Below are 20180 nucleotides of genomic sequence, written 5' to 3' on the forward strand. Positions count from 1 at the left end.
CGTTGCAGATGTCCTGAATGGGGACACCTGCGAGAAAGGCCTTGGAGGCCGCCACACTCCTAGTGGAATGAGCCCTGACTCCCAAGGGCGAGGGGAGGTCAGAAGTCTCGTATGCCATCTGGATGGCGTCCACAATCCACCGACCGAGGGTCTGGTTGGAAGCAGGCAGACCTCTCTTAGGAGGACCGTAGCAAACTAGCCACTGGTCCGTCCTTCTCCACATGGCAGCTCTGTGGACGTATGCGTCCAGTGCTCGCACTGGACACATACGATTTAGCTTTAGCTGGTCAGGTTCCGAAAGGGAGGAGGACTAAGGGCCTGCAGTACGACAGGCTGTGGTGTGACAGAAGGAACCTCGGGGACATACCCTGCACGAGGTTATAGAAAGGCTTTGGCCATACCAGGCGCAAAGTCCAAATGGGTAGGGGCCACAGAAAAGGCCTGCAGGTCCCCCACTCTCTTCAGAGATGCCATCGCCAGAAGAAACACGGTCTTCAGAGTGAGATGGCGATCTGAGAGCGTTCAACACCACAGCCAAGTCCCAAGGTGGGACCCGGGACTGTACCGGAGGCCTTAGCCTCAGTGCACCACGGAGGAAACGTGTAACTAGGGGTTGTGCGCCCACTGTCAATCCAGCAAGAGGGGTGTGGTAAGCAGAAATTGCCGCTACATAGACCTTCAAGGTGGAGTGGGCTAACCCTGCGGAGAGTCGAGCCTGCAGAAACTCCAGCACTGTACCTTCTGGGCAGTTAACTAAGTCGAGCTGGTGATCTCTGCACCATGAAGTGAAGAGTCTCCACTTCAGGGCGTACAGTTTCCTCGTAGAGGGAGCTCTGGACTGGAGAATGGTCTCAACAACCTCGATTGAGAGACCGGAAGCTATGAGCTGTGCCCCCTCAGGGGCCACACCCACAGCTTCCATAACTCCGGGCAGGGGTGCACAAGGGTGCCTCCTGCCTGTGAGAGGAGATCCCTCCTGACTGGAATCTCCCATGGGGAGCCGTCGAGGAGGAAAATCAGGTCCGAGAACCATACTCGGCCTGGCCAGAATGGGGCTACTAATAGCAGCCGGTGTCCGTCCCGGCGCACTCTCTCCAGAACTCCGGGAGCAGAGCGATCGGGGGAAAGGCGTACAGACGCAGCCTCGGCCACGTCTATACCATGGCCCCAGGGGAGCTGGAGGACGTAGAGAGTACCAGAGGGGACATTGCGCTGTCTCCTGAGTAGCAAAGAGGTCCACCTGAGCCTGGCCAAACACCCTCCAAATCTGCTTCACCACCTCAGTATGAAGCATCCATTCCCCGGATAATACACCCTGCCTCTGCTCCCACGTTGAGATGCCCAGGGATATAAACAGCTCTCAGCGAGAGGAGCTTGCCTTGGGCCCACACATCTGGTGTGCCAACCTGTACAGGGGGCGCGACCGCAGACCTCCTTGGTGGTTGATGTAGGAGACCACCGATGTGTTGTCGGTGCGAACTAACAAATGGTGACCTCTCAGGTCTGGGAGAAAGTGTTTCAGAGCCTGAAACACGGCCAACATCTCGAGCCTGTTGATGTGCCAGGCGAGATGTTGACCTCTCCACCGACCGTGGGCAGGGTGGCCACTCATGACCGCTCCCCAACCGGTGAGGGATGCGTCCGTCGCTGGCCTTCTCTCACTCTCCCGACTTCTGTGAGGATCGACTCGATCCGAACAGGAGACATACGTGCCTGCATCGTGGTCGAATCCCACACCACGCCAAGATAAGTGGTTCTCTGTACTGGCGAAAGAACACTTTTCTCGGCGTTCAGTCTTAACCCCAACACTTTCATGTGGGCGAGAACAGCATCTCGATGCTGAGCCGCCCTCCGCTCTGACTGAGCAAGAATCAACCAATCGTTGATGTAATAGAGTATGTGGACGCCCCGCAGCCTCAACGGAGCTAACGCGGCGTCCACACACTTCATGAAAGTGCGGGGTGAGAGTGCTAGGCCGAAGGAAAGTACCCGATACTGGTAAGCCTCGCCCCCGAAAGCAAACCTCAGGAACCTCCTGTGAGAGGGAAGAATGGAGACTTGGAAGTATGCGTCTTTTAGATCGATCACAACAAACCAGTCCTCGGACTTGATTTGAGACGCGACCTGCCTGAGTGTGAGCATCTTGAACTTCAGTCTGCTGACTGAGAGGAGATCCCTCCTGACTGGAATCTCCCATGGGGAGCCGTCGAGGAGGAAAATCAGGTCCGAGAACCATACTCGGCCTGGCCAGAATGGGGCTACTAATAGCAGCCGGTGTCCATCCCGGCGCACTCTCTCCAGAACTCCGGGAGCAGAGCGATCGGGGGAAAGGCGTACAGACGCAGCCTCGGCCACGTCTATACCATGGCCCCAGGGGAGCTGGAGGACGTAGAGAGTACCAGAGGGGACATTGCGCTGTCTCCTGAGTAGCAAAGAGGTCCACCTGAGCCTGGCCAAACACCCTCCAAATCTGCTTCACCACCTCAGTATGAAGCATCCATTCCCCGGATAATACACCCTGCCTCTGCTCCCACGTTGAGATGCCCAGGGATATAAACAGCTCTCAGCGAGAGGAGCTTGCCTTGGGCCCACACATCTGGTGTGCCAACCTGTACAGGGGGCGCGACCGCAGACCTCCTTGGTGGTTGATGTAGGAGACCACCGATGTGTTGTCGGTGCGAACTAACAAATGGTGACCTCTCAGGTCTGGGAGAAAGTGTTTCAGAGCCTGAAACACGGCCAACATCTCGAGCCTGTTGATGTGCCAGGCGAGATGTTGACCTCTCCACCGACCGTGGGCAGGGTGGCCACTCATGACCGCTCCCCAACCGGTGAGGGATGCGTCCGTCGCTGGCCTTCTCTCACTCTCCCGACTTCTGTGAGGATCGACTCGATCCGAACAGGAGACATACGTGCCTGCATCGTGGTCGAATCCCACACCACACCAAGATAAGTGGTTCTCTGTACTGGCGAAAGAACACTTTTCTCGGCGTTCAGTCTTAACCCCAACACTTTCATGTGGGCGAGAACAGCATCTCGATGCTGAGCCGCCCTCCGCTCTGACTGAGCAAGAATCAACCAATCGTTGATGTAATAGAGTATGTGGACGCCCCGCAGCCTCAACGGAGCTAACGCGGCGTCCACACACTTCATGAAAGTGCGGGGTGAGAGTGCTAGGCCGAAGGAAAGTACCCGATACTGGTAAGCCTCGCCCCCGAAAGCAAACCTCAGGAACCTTCTGTGAGAGGGAAGAATGGAGACTTGGAAGTATGCGTCTTTTAGATCGATCACAACAAACCAGTCCTCGGACTTGATTTGAGACGCGACCTGCCTGAGTGTGAGCATCTTGAACTTCAGTCTGCTGACTGAGCGGTTCAGATGCCTCAGATCTAAAATTGGACGCAACTCTCCATCCTTCTTTGGAACTAGGAAGTACTGGCTGTAGAAACCTGGTTTAGTCATTTTACTTCTCATGCAAACATCCTTAAATCAAGATACATTTATTTGAGAAGCAAAATAACATCAGATATTTGTTCTTGTTTTCAAAACGTATCAAAATTAAGTGACTTTACACTTAAAACAAGAAAAAAATTTGAAAAATATCTGACCTCACTTTTAAATATTTGTTTTTTATTTAAATCTTTAACTCATTTTATTTTAATACATTTCCCAGAAAATAAGTCTTAATATCTTAATATCATTTTTTTATCCCCAGTAAATGTATTTTGATTTAAGAATCGTTAGACATTTGTGCTGGAAAATGACAAAAACACTGAGGAAGAGCATCACTTTTTACAATGTTGCAAAATAACTGTAGTTTTACCGTGTTTAAGAGGCATTTGAAATGATAATTTGGTTGAAATGAGAGATAGAGCTGTGTGTCATCAGCATTAGCAGTGGTAGGTATGATGAGACCCAGTAATGTAGTGTATATGGAGAAGAGGAGGGGTCCAAGAACTGATCCCTGAGGAGCCCCAGTGACCATTTGATGTGCTTTGGAGTAAATGCTGCTCCATCTGAAAGCAGGTGATGGAGATGGAGACAGAACCGGCTTTACTGACGAGATGCGCATGATCATCGCATTCGATTATTTGCACAGCCCTCGTTTTTAGTACCTTAAAGACACATATTAGTGCCTAAAGTACATACATATTAGTACATGTAGTATATTGGTACAAATTGGTACCTTTCAAAAATGTACCGCCCTAGTAACAGCTTTAAAAGCACACTTTGTGTGTATGTGTGTGTGTCACTCTGACCTCAGTGTTTTTCTCTCTCTTTTCTCAGGTCGTCATGGAGACAGCAGTTACTGGCCTTCTGACAATAACCCGATTGACATGAGCAGCCTGAATGGTGAGAATGATCTTATATGAGCAGAATATCACAGCTGTTACTGTAAGCACATGATATTAAATGTGTATGTGTGAATGTGTGTGACCAAGGCGGTGTAAAATATTCATTTGCGAATGCAATAAAGCGTAAAATAAACAGTGAAATAATTACCCTTTTAACAGTCATAATCACAGTAAACTCAAATTAATTCCTCATTTGAATTCTTAAGCTCATTCCCCTGTGGACTGATTATAGTTGCCAAGCAACATGATGATTAGAGATCATCAATAAACATGATCAATTCAGACATGTAGAAGTCAGCAGTTATCATCCACTGGCACTCATGGCTTGTGTTTTAAAGGCACAGTTCACCCAAAAATGAAAATTCTGTCATCATCACCTTTTTTCTGTTATTGCATCTCAAATGTGGAATAACCTTTCATTATGCGTTTTCTTTGGCTTTTAATGTATTGAAGAGATTAATATAATCTCTTTTATTGTTTGTCTTGTCTTGAATGTTGTTATACTTGTATCAGTGTAAAGCACTTTGGTCAACTCTGTTGTTTTAAATTGTGCTCTAGAAATAAACTTGACATTTGCATTGACCCTTATGTCATTGAGTTTAATCTGTGGAACACAAAAGAGGAAATTTTGAAGAACATTTGTGAGTTTCATAGTAAATTTTATTACTATGGAGGTAACAAATATTCTTCAAAATGTCTTCTTTTGTGCTCAACAGAAGAAAGAACTCACACAGGTTTAGAGGGACATGAGGGAGAGCAAATGATGATGAAATTGAACCGTGCCTTTAAGTGACTGAACATGATGTGGGTGAAGCAGCACTGATTTTAATCAAAATATCTAATTTATCTGAAATGCTGATGAACACAGGGGACCAAACTGACACACACACACAAACACGAGTGCTAATGTTGAGGTGTGCATTGCGAGCTCAGTGTTGTTGATTTCAGAGCCTCCAATCGGTCAGATGCGGCCGCCTCATGGCAGCGTCACGCCGCAGAAGAACAGCAACCTGCTGGTGATCATCGTTGTTTCTGTGGGAGCCGTGACTGTGGTGGTGGTGGTGATCGTCGCCCTGATCTGCACCCGCCGCTCATCCGCCCAGCAGAGGAAGTGAGTTTGTTGATATAATATAATATAATATAATTAGTCAGTTTAATGCGTTAATTTGATGGGGTGGTGATGGCGCAGTGGATAAGACACATGCCTTTGGTGTGAGAGACCCGGGTTCGAATCCACTGTGAGACACCAATGTGTCCCTGAGCAAGACACTTAACCCCTAGTTGCTCCAGAGGCGTGCGACCTCTGACATATATAGCAATTGTAAGTCGCTTTGGATAAAAGCGTCAGCTAAATGAATAAATGTAAATGTAAATGTAATTTAATTCATTCGTGATGAAACAATAACGCGATTAAAATATTTTAACGCAGTTAATGCACTGGCCCCGCCCCCAGACCTGTCATCTTACATTTCATACAGTTGACAGATGACAAATATTCCATCAATGCAGTTATGCCATAAAATTGAAGATATTGGGGTAAAATACTCCTGTATGAGTTTTTGTCTCATATTTATATCAAACTATAAGCGATATCACACCAGCAACGAGAGCAATGCCAGACGAGACCACTGTTCATGTCCAAATACCACGAGTGCAAATGTGATTTTATATAACAGTTCAGTAAATAAGAAGTTGATATTGCCTAATATTTTAAACACAATATTATGCACAATTTTGCAGAGAACATACATGTACCTTTAAAGCCATAATAGAATTGCTGCACGTCTCCGAGCATTCTGAATGAATCCGCATTTTGAATGAATCGTGTGAACCAATGAGCACACAGCAGTGAACACACACACACCGTGAACACACACCCGGAGCAGTGGGCAGTCATTTATGCTGCAGCGCCCGGGGAGCAGTTGGGGGTTCGGTGTCTTGCTCAAGGGCACCTCAGTCGTGGTATTGAGGGTGGAGAGAGCGCTGGACATTCACTCCCCCCACCTACAATCCCTGCCGGCCCGAGACTCGAACCCACAACCTTTGGATTACGAGTCCAACTCTCTAACCATTAGGCCACGACTTACCACCACCTGCTGGCAGATTTAGTTTCTTATTTAGAGTATAATTTATTTTTATTTTTTTTACTTTCTTTTGTGGAACATAAAATAAGATATTTTGAAGACTGTTGGTAATAAAGCTGTTTTAGTTACCAATTACTTTCATTGTAGGAACAAAAAATACTGAGATGTTTCTCATATGATCTTCTTTTGTGTTCCATAGTTTACATTAGGCTGTTGTAGCCTAAACGTTTGTGTAATACATTTTATCATGAATCAAATAAAATATTTATTTCTAAAGCTACAATTTGTAATGTCTAATTGATACTTTCTCACGTAACACAAAAATAGCTTTAAATAATCTTTTTGGGGTATTTTCACAGTCAAATTTATTTTGCAATTAATTAGATTAATTAATCAAAACATCATGTAATTAGATTAAAAAAATGTATCGACTGACAGCCCTAAATATAATATAATTTAATATAATATAACTTTAAATGCTGTAAAAGTGTCTGCTAATGAATTTAACTTAATATATAATAGGAATGGAACAATTACCAGTTTGACGATAAATCATGATAAAATTTATAAACTTGCTGAAACACTTTATGTGTCAGTTTTGAAGCATTTTACCAATACCATGATAATGCTGAAAACCGTGATAATTTAGGCCACTATAATCATGATAAGAAATGTTCACACCATTAAAGTCGTCTCTAATATATAATATAATGTGTTAGTGTTTTGTCTCTTTACCTGCCTGCATTTTTTTTTAAAGTTGCCAGCCACCACCCGCATTTTTGATCATTTTCACAAAACTTTCATGGCCCCAGAATATTTTGTGTTAATATCTGAGCATACAATGCCTCTGCTTAAATATATATATATAAATATATTCTAGTTTTATGCATACTTTTTTATCAACACTTAAATGTGGGTACGTTTCATTTTTTTTTTTTAAGTAACATTTTGATCAAAAAGCCAAGAAAATTGTGTTTTTGTATAATTATATAATTATGTGTGTACAGGTCTGATATGTGCAAATTTGAAATAAAAAAATAAGTATGTGTGATGAATAAATAATGTATAATAGTGTTGTGTGTTCCGTGTTTATTGTCAAGTGTTCATGAGATGGATTGCCTGAGAGAAGAAACCGTTCCTGTGTCTGGTCGTTCTGGTGCTCAGAGCTCTGTAGCGTCGACCAGACAGTAACAGTTCAAAGAGGGAGTGTGCTGGATGTGAGGGGTCCAGAGTGATTTTACCAGCCCTTTTGCTCACTCTGGATAAGTACAGTTCTTGGAGAGTGGGGAGGGTTGTACCAATGATTCGCTCAGCAGTCCGGACTACCCTCCGTAGTCTTCTGAGGTCAGATTTGGTAGCTGAGCTGAACCAGACAGTTATTGAGGTGCAGAGGATGGATTCAATGATGGCGGAGTAGAACTGTTTCAGTAAGTCCTGTGGCAGGTTGAACTTCCTCAGCTGGCGAAGAAAGTACAACCTCTGCTGGGCCTTTTTGACAATAGAGTCAATGTGATTGTCCCACTTCAGGTCCTGAGAAATTGTGGTGCCCAGGAACCTGAATGACTCCACTGTTGTTACGGTGCTGTTCATGATGGTGAGTGGGGGGAGAGCAGGGGGTTCTCTCCTGAAGTCCATGATCATCTCCACAGTTTTGAGCGTGTTAAGCTCCAGGTTGTTAAGACTGCACCAGACAGCCAGCTCCTTAACCTCCTGTCTGTAAGCAGACTCGTCACCGTCCTGGATGAGGCCGATCAGTGTGGTGTCATCTGCGAACTTCAGGAGCTTGACAGAGGGGTCTTTAGATGTGCAGTCGTTGGTGTAGAGGGAGAAGAGCAGTGGGGAGAGAACGCAGCCCTGAGGAGCTCCAGTGCTGATGGTACGAGTGCTGGATGTGAATTTTCCCAGCTTCACTAGCTGCTGTCTGTCTGTCAGGAAGCTGTTGATCCACTGACAGACGGAGGTTGGGACGGAGAGCTGGGTTAGTTTATTCTGAAGGGTGTATATATGTGGGTGTGATAATGGTGTTAAAAGCGGAGCTGAAGTCTACAAGCAGGATCCTCACACAAGTCCCTGGTCTGTCCAGATGCTGCAGGATGAAGTGCAGTCCCATATTGACAGCATCATCCACAGACCTGTTTGTTCTGTAGGCAAACTGCAGGGGGTCCAGTAAGGATCCAGTGGAGGCCTTCAGATAAGTTTCTGCCTGTAGGTCGGAATAAGATGAACCAAACAGTGATCAGAGAGTCCTAAAGCTGCTCGTGGAACAGAGTGATATGCGTCCTTTATTGCTGTGTAACAGTGATCCAATACATTACTCTCTCTGGTGGGACATGTAACATGCTGTCTGTATTTTGGCAGTTCGCGAGAGAGATATGCTTTATTAAAGTCCGCGAGAATGATTAAAACAGAGTCCGGGTGTTGTTGTTCTGTGTCTGTGATCAGTTCGCTTGCGGTGGAATGTAGACACTCACGAGAATGAACGAACATATCTTTTGAACGAACAATTCAAAAGCTTCACGGTAATAAACCACTTCCTGACAACATTTCATTCAGTAAGTTTTGATTCATATGCTGTTTAATACTTGATGATCACATTAATTTACATATGCATCTGATTACATACACTATCGCTTGTTTCTGCTTCTTCTTTGCCCTGGTTTGATTTCCGGAGATTCAGTATTCTATCCGAAGATGTTTAATAGCGCCCCCTACTTCATAACAGTGAAAACACAAAAAGCCTGAAAATTCCTTCAGTGGCGAGGAAAGAGTTAACAGGCATGAGTTACACTAAAGATTAGTGACATGCGTGTGACATCATCAGTGTCTCTAAAGATGATATTAACCAGCTGAAGTGTGTTCTAGATAAGAGTGTTTGAGACTGTGTCTGTGTGAAGGTGAGATGCCACAAGTTCAGACCTCATTAGCACCTGCCACACACACACACACACACACTTCAAAACAGTTCAGTCTGAGAGCAGCAGCCCTGCAGACAAAAAACATCATTATGTTTCCAAAATAAGAACTGTGATATTATTACTCTCTTAGTGTGTGTGTGTGTGTGTGTGTGTGTGTGTGTGTGAGAGAGAGAGAGAGAGAGAGAGAGAGAAAGAGAGAGATCACATGAGTCACACTGATATGGATCCATGTATATTTATTCACTAGATTTACATTGACAAAACATTAATATAATATAATATAACTCTGTGTTCCTGTAGGAAACGTGCGACACACAGCGCTGGGAAACGGAAGGGCAGCCAGAAAGACCTGCGACCTCCTGACCTCTGGATCCACCATGAGGAGATGGAGCTGAAGAACATCGAGAAGCCCTCGAGCTCTGCCCCCTCCGGCCGCGAGTCTCCAATCCAGAGCTGCCAGGACATGGCACCAGTCAGCCACAGCCAATCAGAGAGCCAGATGGGCAGCAAGAGCAGCCACTCAGGTGAGGCGTTCATTGATTCTACCGCAAGCGTGTGTGTGTGTGTGTGTGTGTGTGTCAGTGGCTGAAGGTCATGTGGTTCTCTTCAGGTGCAGACGGGGATGAGGCTTCCAGCAGCATTTCCACGTTAGAGCGATCGTTAGCCGCCCGCCGGGCCACGCGAACCAAGATGATGATTCCCATGGACTCTCAGCCCAGCAACACACGTGAGCCACTGCATTCAAACATTTAACGCCTGTTTACAACAAAAATCATAACTACAGTGATAACTATAGATATAATTATTCTGCTGTTTTCCGTCTGCTCTGTTCGATGGATCGCGGTTATTGAGGAGTTTATAATAGACTAATGGAGGTCCACATTTTGCTTGCAAGGGTCTGAATTCTAAACACTTTTCCTCTTGTAGGTGTTTAAATATTTAAACATGATTAATGAGCGAAACGAATCGCCCAAATAGATCGGCCTCGGTTAGCAGATTACCGTCCGCTGCGCTTCTGCAACCAGCCAGAAAGGCTGCTAAAACAGACCTGCTGCATTTCTGATGTCTGTGTTTGTGGTGAGATGCTGTGTGTTTCTGATGTGTGTGTGGTGTTTTATGTGTGTTCCAGCGGTGGTCAGTGCCATCCCAGTTCCCACGCTGGACAGCAGTCAGTATCCGGGCATCCTGCCATCGCCCACCTGCGGATTCACCACACACCCCAAATTCACCCTGCGGCCCATGCCTTTCTCCACGCTGAGCGTCGACCGCAGTTACGCTGCCGGTAACTCTATCTATCTATCTATCTATCTATCTATCTATCTATCTATCTATCTATCTATCTATCTATCTATCTATCTATCTGTCTGTCTGTCTGTCTGTCTGTCTGTCTGTCTGTCTGTCTCTGTCTGTCTGTCTGTCTGTCTGTCTGTCTATCTATCTATCTATCTATCTATCATTCATTATGTTGTTTGTTATATCTATATATCTATCTAGCAAATAACATGCTCCATGCTGTAAAACATACCCCAAAAATCTTTTATTTATAGCTTCAAAAAATAGTTTTTTTTAGAGTGTAGCATTATTTGTGAGTAACGTCAGCTGTTACTACATCACCACATGCTGTTTAGAGACGAGGCGGCACTGAATGAAGCAGCTCCTGCTGTCTCGCACTGTTTCAGTCTCCGCTTTAAATGAGTCTGTTAGCAGCAGAAGTAATTGATTTGATTTGGTCCTTTAGCAGCAGCTGCGAGTCTCTTTGCATCATTGAAATAAATGACATTTTCAAAGCGTCTCTTAGTGAGAACGTAACAGACACAAACTACAGCTCTGAGCTAGAGAAGTTCAACCGAGACTTTGAGCGTTCATGACTACTGACACAAACTAAACACCGGCCGAACGCTACAGTGACTGACTTCAGTTAATACACAGTCATCATATATATGCATGATTACAGCTGGAAAAAGTTTTCAAATGACTAGGACACTCATACTTTTAATAGACTTTGGCGAACTCACATTATCAACATGCCAACTGCATCTGAATTAATTACAGTGACATGGAATGAGTGCGTCGCAACAAAACCTGTTCAAATAAACCCAGATGCATTACATTCATCAGAATATTTTAGCATAATAGTAGTGAGAATGTGCTTAAATAAAAAGAAGTTCACATTTTTAAGTTAATTTTTCAGATATATCATTCCACATCTATTTCTATAGCACTTTATGCAATACACATTTTATTCAAAGCAGCTTCACAGTAATTAAACAGGAAGTTAAGGCATTTTTATTTCTAAAGCACATTTAGAACAGCAACTGTATACTCTAAAAACTTTAGACAGTAAAATACACAAACTAACAAGGAAATCCAACACATTAAAATAGATAAACTAATAAGAGAGCACACTGATGGCTTTCCTGTAGCTCAAATGGTAGAGCATGGTGCTAGCAACGCCAAGATCATGGGTTCGATTCCCAGGGAAAGCAAGAGCTGATAAAAAATGTAAAAACTGTAACTTGAATGCAATGTAAGTCGCTTTGGATAAAAGCGTCTCCTAAATGCATAAATGTAAATGATTAGTAAATTACACTGATCCAAAAGCCAGAGAAAAAAGATATGTCTTCAGTTTAAACAAATCAACATCAGAGGGCAGTGTAATGTGTAATGTGTAGGAAGATAACAGTGTTCATGTTGCAAAATTCATCAGTTATGAAACAAATCATCAAGTCGCTCTGGATAAAATGATTATGTAAATTTCAGCTCTACGGAAGGCAATAGTGTCATTATTCAGATTAATTCAGTTCAAGTTTTGATCTCAGTTAAATCGATAATATTACTGAATATTAATTGTCTTTTAAACCCCCAAATAAAAAAAAATATTTTCTTTGAGATTAAAAAAAAAAAAAAACTCTGGACATGATTCATTGAAACACCATCAAAGAATTTGAAATTGAAATTCATCAAATCTTCATGTGATTGGCTGCTGTCTGGGGTTTTAGGCTCCCCTTTTCATAAAGTTCAGCTTTCCCCAATCGTTGTGTGTTTGTGTGTTTTTCTCAGCGATGTCAGCGGAGGGTGCCGCTCCAATGGCCCCGCAGCAGCCGCAGCCGCTGATTCCCACGGCACAGTCGGAGCCGCCGGGGTCAGAGGAGATTCCCAGCCGCACCATCCCAACCGCTTGTGTGCGGCCCACGCATCCCCTGCGCAGCTTCACCAACCCGCTCCTGCCTCCACCCATGGGCACCATCGAGCCCAAGGTCTACACGCCCATGACAGGTACAGCTCCTTCAGTCATGAAAACATTCATATTAGTGTCTGCTTTTATTCAGTAACTCACTGCACTCTTAAACATAAACAGATGAAAGAAAGAGAACAGAGCTGCTCAAATTAGCTGGCCCCTGATGACCTTTGATTTGCACGCCATGCCAAATTACAAGAATGGGGGAATAATAGCAAAAAACATTTCTAATTGATATTTCTGTACATGCGTACAGTATCTAATACATACATGCATATATATATATATATATGTATATGTATTTATTTATTTATTTAGCATTGAATTGTAAATAAAAAAAATTATGTAAGAGAATTAATTTAATAATTAAATATATATATATATATTTTTTTTATGTAAAAAATGTAATTTAAAATTATTAGTTTTTACAAATGTTATATAAATTTAACAACAGAAGTGAATTTAATTAAAAAATATATATTTTTAAATTGTTACTTTTTAAGTAATATAATACATATTGTATATTTTAAAAAACAATGTTATTAAAATGTTTGTGTAATCATTATATATATATTTATTATATTATTTTTATTAATTTATAATAACATTATACTATTATTTGATATTATTTATAATTAATTAATAGTATTATATATTTTTTATTTAATATATTTTAATATAATATCATTGGATATAATACAACATTTACTTTTGGTCGACGGCCCTTAGTCAAGTTTGATTTCTGGCCCTTTTTGGTTCCTCAAAGAACCTTTCAATGAACCGTTTTTAAGGAAAGAACATTTTAATGATCTGAAGAACCTTTAAAGAAACTCTTCTATATAAAGGTTCCAAAATGGGGTTTTTTTTCACAGTGATGCCATAGAAGAATAATTTCTTATTCCCTAAAGTGAAGTCAAGTCACTTTTATTTATATAGCGCATTATACAATACAGATTGTGTCAAAGCAGCTTTACAGCGTAATGTGTCGAGAATGCAGGAGGACAATAGTAAACATCAGTTTTCCATAGTTAAAGTGGCTTCATTGTTGATTTAGTGATGTTATCGTCCAGCTCAGTTCTCTTCAAATAGTGTCTGCAATCATGTGACAATACTACCAGAAATTAAGCGCGCACAACTAAGCAAGCAAAAGGTGACAGCGGCAAGAAAACAACTGTAGCAGAAATGGAGAACCAAGCTTTCAGTGATCAGTTCCTAAAAGAACCATGCTTTCTTAGTGTGAAGAACATTTTAATAATCTGAAGAACCTTTTTCCACTATAAAGATTATTTTGTGCAATGGAAAGATTCATGAATGTTGAAGGTTCTTCATGGAGCATCAGTACCAATAAAGTGTAGGCTGTGCTGGTCATGTGAATGAGGGCAATGGAGATGTGGAATCAGAAAAGGGAATCTGGTGGGTTGTGTTGTGCTGTCTGTAGCCAGAGGCAGAGACGTGAAGCTGTATCTGCTGTGAGTCTGGGGTCTGAGGGTCTCTCGGTGGGAATCGGTGAATAAAGTGCTTGGTTTGTGTGTGTGTATGTTTGTGTGTGTGTGTGTTTGTGTGTGTTGAGTTCCCATCGGTGGCTGTAATGTTCATCGATTGCAGACATCATAACAGTGTGGAAACACTCTCAAACACTGACGCTCCAGGGCTTCTGCTTCCTCAGAGGAGATCTGACTCTCTCTGGATCTTCAGTCCTGTATTGCAGAGCTGCAGCAGATATTTAGAGACAGACGCAGCAGCAAATTTTTCCCCCACAGTAAGGATTTAATTGGTTCTGCTCAAGCCGTTTCGTGTATGTGGCGCTCCAGACGCTTTTCCATTATGCTTGAGAATGGAGTCTGAATGGACACTCTTTCCGCTCAGATGTTCGACAGGCATCCGATTATAAGATCCAGCAGTGAGAGCAGATGAAACGTTCCCAGATCTGATGAAAAGATTTGCTCGGAAATCCAGCAGAGAAACTCAGTCTGAGCGATCTATCTATCTATCTATCTATCTATCTATCTATCTATCTATCTATCTATCTATCTATCTATCTATCTATCTATCTATCTATCTATCTATCTATCTATCTGTATATGTCTGTTTATCTATCTCTCTATCTCTCTAGTCGTTCTATTGTTCTGACTGTCTGTGAGGTTCAGTCATGGTTTTCTTGGCTCTTTCATTACATTTTTCTGTTCTTGTTGAGTCTCTCTGACCGCAGTGTCGGTGTTGTTCTGTCTCTCTTTTATTCTCTGACATGAAACACATGTGAATAAGGCTTGTTTGACAAATTAATCATTCGTTTGAACTTTGTATCGTATCTCATTCCCTCTCGTTGTGAGTTATAACCGATCAAGTAAGCGCTCCCAGTTAGTTCGTTATCACAGCTTGTGTTGTATTCCTAATGCTTTGATATACTCATGTTAATTAATTGTCGTCAGGAGCTGAGAGTGTAAATCAGCCGCGGGGTGAAACGCTGTAGACGTGCATCGACTCTCACGATGGAAACACATGAAATACAGCAGAATAAAAGCCATGGAGCCTCAGGAGACGGCCGAGCGTTTGAGGGCTGTCGGGTTTATATTTACTGTCTGCAAGCTTCACAGACTCGCCTTTGTTCCTCTTGTTTCAGAAGAGTCCATCTGTCTTTTAAAGAAGAATTTAAAGCCGTCTCCTTCCTGCCCGAGAGAGACGGATCAATCTATCAGCCTGTGTGTCAGTCATGCCAGAGTCTCTTTCAGCATAATGGCATCAGACAGTCCAGAGAAGCTCTGACACCGGAGATCCTCCATGCATTTTAATTTGAAACATTTTCGGCTTTTCAAATTTGTTCTATCTTTGGTGAAAGTATTTCCTCTGGCTTTTATCAAGCGTTTATTTTCCCAGGATGAGGTGAAATATTGATCAGGCGTCTCTAAGCAGCAGCGAAAGAAACATTGTGATCTAAACACACAGAAACTGGCCGTTTGCTCAGAGCTGACACCTGCGACGACCACTTCACCACCAGTTAAATGGGGTTTTTAAAGCACTATCCATGATGTGAGGAATCACATGGCAGAGGGACCTGAAGCGCTTTAGACCATCCAGCCATTTCACACACCATAACACACACTGTCCTCCACCGAGAAACGCAATTTGTCAGAATATAAAGACAAAGAGGAGCAGAGAGAGGGAGGAGTGTTGACTTATGGAGAATCTCATGAAAATAGCTCACATTTCACCCCAAAACAAAAGAAAAGATATTGTGCATGACGAAAATGAGGCTTATTTTAGAGCCAGTATGATTATTTCACATTATGGCATTATTTTCATGACAATTAAGCACAAATAATTCCTGTTTAAGGAGCTTAAATTCTTATTCTCATTTGTTTCTCATTAGATTCTCATTGTTGTAGTACAATGAATTTTTTTTTTTTTGTTTTTTTTTTAAATCAGAATAAATTAAGGGCAAATCAGCAAATACTACCATTATGTATAAATACTTGAATCATCATTTTCATGACAATTAATCCTCAAATTCTAATTACTGTAATGCAAAGACAAATTAAAGCTGCAAGCAGCGATGATGGGCCCAAGCAGTTTTTAACATTAACTATATTAATTAACTCGAACAATAAGTATATAGTATTTATGGTAACACTTTCTATGAAGCCCGTATTTATAAAACATAATACAGGTATTCTTAAGGCATTATAATGAATGCATAATGCATTATAAATAACTTTATAATATGTTATATAATCTCAAGAATATTCATAAGAACAATTTTAATGTATTATAATAGCTACTTATTTGTGGTTATAGCTTTTAAGAGTATGATGATTTATAACACACTGAATACGATCCATCTGTTTAAATTACAATGGATTATATTTCTCATAGTTATGTATTATAAGTCTCATATCTTGCCACGTTACGTATGTTACTTTACTTAAATCAGTAATTATTATTAGTATTATTATTATTTTTTATTTTTTTTTTCTCAAACAGCCATAAGATCAGATATCTGATCAGATGAATGTGTAATATGAGACATTTCTATTGTAATATCAGTTTGATTATTTTGATGGCACCCTTTAGACAGCTGTTGATAAATAACTCTGCAACTACATGTCAACTAGCAGTCATGAGAGTATTAGTAGTGCGTCTGATGAATATACTGTATGCTAACACTTTATTTTGATGGTTCCTCAACAGACAAACTGAGTATAGGATACTTTGCAAGTATGTGAACATTCTACCGACCTTACATAAGTCTACTAATACAATTAGTTTTATATAAACATTCATGCACTCAAGAGATGTCGTAAGGTATTTAGAGGCAGCTATAAATCTTTTGTTCTCGACCATATATATAATGTTTAATAATTGTATTGTCATACTTTATTAATGATCAATTTAACATTTCTAAATTATTATGTTATTTACAAACCAGTTATTTAGGAGTTTTCAGTAGATCATAAGATCATTTAGGAAGTGTAAGTAAATGATTAATAAACTATTTAAATATACATTTATAGATCATATTATTTAGACACATCATAATAATTGCTCAGTGTGTTAATAAATGCTTTATTATTTTTTATTTTTTCTGTTAGGAAGATAACTGACCCCCACCCGTCACACAGAAGCAGAGTTAAATCAGCTGTCTGATAGTTTTGAAATGTTCTTCTCTCCATAGTGTATTGTAAATTCATGAAATTAATCACATTTCCTCAGAATGACTTGTTCTGTGTATGTAATGTTTTATGAAGTGTTTGGAAGCTGCTCTTAAAAGATAAAAAAAAGTGCTCTCTTTTTTACTATAACTTTAATAAATTGCCATTAAAACACTGTTCAAGATATCCTAAATCCGTCCGCAATTTAGCATCTTCAGTATCTTGGCATCATGTTGAAAAAAGTTTGGTGTGAATTACTTGTTTCTGCTTGGAGGAGTATGAATTAATTTGAAGCTTGAAATTCCCAAAAATTGACATTAAAATAAAAATATTTTTTTGTCAAAAATATTTATTAGCTACTTCCTGTTGGTCGTAGCTAATGACTGTAAATTAGAAAGTTGTCCGGCTTGATTAGAACAATTTATGTACCGAGTTTGGTGTCTGTAGCTTAAACTAACCCCCCCATTTTTGACAAAAGGTGGCGCTATAGAGTGCCTCTTTCACGCCCGTTTATGAGCTTTTTCCAGTGTCTAACTATCATTAATACTGATATGTGTGTTGAGTTTCATGACATTCTAAACATGTCATCTGCCTCAAAATCACCAGAAAAGAATTTTCAAGTTTGACAAGTTGCCATGGCAACAGAATTTTAGATATCAATATTCCCTTCACAGTTTTACATCGGCCGTGTTTTGACATTATTATTATGAAGTTTGAAGCAAATCGAGTAAAAATAAGATGCTGAATTCAAAGCATTTTGAAAACAACACACTTCCTGCAGCCAGTTGGTGGCGCTATAACTTTCAGTCATAATAGTCACATCTATCCGATCGGCATCATACAACGAACAAATCACTGAAGTTTGATTAAAATCAGACAATGTATGTGGACATTATTAGGCATTTCCTGTTTCTCATTTTTCGCCATAACTTCATCGCCTCGCCACGGGCAAACCGTTCGAGATATCAAAAATCTCTTCGCAATTTAGCATCCCCAATGTCTTGAGATCATGTTCACCGAGTTTGGTGGCAATCGTTTGGAAATCCTCCGAGGAGTATATCAAATTCCAGAGCATGCACTTTTTAAACAGCCCTGAATAGCCGATTTCCTGTTGGGCGGAGCCTATGACATGCTGCGCGGAAGTTGTTCTATATGATAACTATTGTTGAGTTATATATGTGTACCGAGTTTCATATGAATACGTGCAAGTATGTGCGAGCTATACATCAAGTTTTCTGACAGTTTTCCAGGGGGCGCTGTAGAGCCCCTGTGCCACGCCCGGGTCCCAGCCTCTGTGGTGTCCTAATGGCCACGGATTCCAACGTGTGTGCCAATTTTCAAGAGTTTTTGGGCACGTTAAGGCATCCAAAAGTGCCCGGATAGTCAAAAAAAAAAAAATCCTTAGACGAACAAGAGGGCCCTGCGCCTTACTGGCTTGGGCCCTAATTATAATGCACAATGCCAATAAATAAACAGCTTTAAAAATAGACTTCATTTTCATATTTATTCTTGTTTTGAGTTTAAATCTGACCTTTAATGTGGTTTTGAAGAAAATTAAGCTTATTTTAAGGCCAGTATTGTTTTTATTTACATTATGACATTATTTTCATGATAATTAAACACAAATATTTCCATTGCTATATGGGACTCTATGTTTAAGGAGCTTCTCATTTCTGTTTCTCATTAGACTCTCGTTGTTGTATAATGTTTTATTTAAATAAGCATAAAATAAATGTAAATCAGCATAAATCCATACCATTATGAATAAATACTTTACCATTTGTAGTGCATTTACTGTAATGCAAAGAAAAATAATGCACTGGCTCTAAAAATAGTCATGCAAAATAAAAGTTTCTTCTGGCTTTTTGCATTAGGACATTATTTTCATGCCAGTCAAACACAAATAATTATGGTTTCTGTATGAGTTTGGACATTTAAGGAGCTTAAATTGTTATTTATATGATCATTAGATTCTCATTGTTGTAGTACAGCGTTTTGTTTATTTAAATCAGCACTAATTAAATGCAAATCAGCTAATACTACTAATATGTATAAATACTTTACCCTTTGAATAATGCATCATCAATTAACCCTGAAATTCTCATTACTGAAATGCAAAGAAAAATAATGAAAACAGGCTCTAAAAACAGGCTTAATTTTCATCATGCAAAGGTTGGGGTTGAAATGTGACCCAGCTGTGTTTATGATGGTGTTTCTGAGTGAAGTGACCGATCTGTGTTTCAATCTAATGCTCGGCACTCGTCGTGACCTCATTCCCGCTGAACAAGGGTCTGTTTGGAACAGAAGAAGGCCATGATTTGCTATTGAAGATGTATTCTCTAAAGCATCTTCTAAGGGCTGGTTTTTCATGTCTCTGTGAGAGCTGAAGTTTGAATGAGATGCTCTCTGGCTCTCGGCTGGATCTGTGGCAGAAGTTAATGAGCGCTAATCATCTCTGGCCGAGCGACAAGAAGAAAAATGACAGTGATAATATATCACTTACCACTCAAATGCACCTCTAACAGAGGGAAAACAGCGTCACGTCCAGATCCTGCTGGACAAAACCAATCTAAAGTGGTTCATCAGGCCAGTTTTAGTACACTAGACCATCAAAACCACCTTTAAACTGCTCAGGATACAAGTAACATACGTTTAGCAAAATGTTGATCAGCCTGGGTATTTGTATCGCTCTTTAATGGTCTGAAATTGAACGTTGAGTTGAAGAGTGATTAGCACAAGCGTTCACGAGCCAGCGAGTTGCAGTAGCAGCACGTACACGACCCATAAATTGCTTTACAGTTGACTGAAAATCCATATCAGAAAAACATTGAGCAGTTAGCATGGTGTGCATGCTAACAAGCCCCTCCGGCGGTCTGGATCTCTCAGAGATGTTGCGCACATGAATGTCTTTTCTCATAATGTACTCATAATGGGGTTATATG

General features: G+C 41.1%; 1 protein-coding gene across 1 annotated transcript in view; it reads left to right on the forward strand.

The window, feature by feature from the left end:
• LOC306870488 (netrin receptor DCC-like) overlaps positions 1–20180 on the forward strand; it is a gene marked incomplete at both ends in the record, with an annotated part of 131807 nt that overhangs the window by 103043 nt on the left and 8584 nt on the right. Inside the window, 6 exons of the mRNA XM_079417801.1 lie at positions 4288–4353; positions 5304–5466; positions 9655–9878; positions 9965–10081; positions 10484–10636; positions 12415–12630. Of these exons, the coding sequence (XP_079273927.1) occupies positions 4288–4353; positions 5304–5466; positions 9655–9878; positions 9965–10081; positions 10484–10636; positions 12415–12630 (939 nt within the window). The remainder of the gene's footprint in view (positions 1–4287; positions 4354–5303; positions 5467–9654; positions 9879–9964; positions 10082–10483; positions 10637–12414; positions 12631–20180) is intronic.

Source organism: Barbus barbus (assembly GCF_936440315.1).
Source record: "Barbus barbus genome assembly, chromosome: 5".
In the NCBI taxonomy this organism is placed as follows: domain Eukaryota; kingdom Metazoa; phylum Chordata; class Actinopteri; order Cypriniformes; family Cyprinidae; genus Barbus; species Barbus barbus.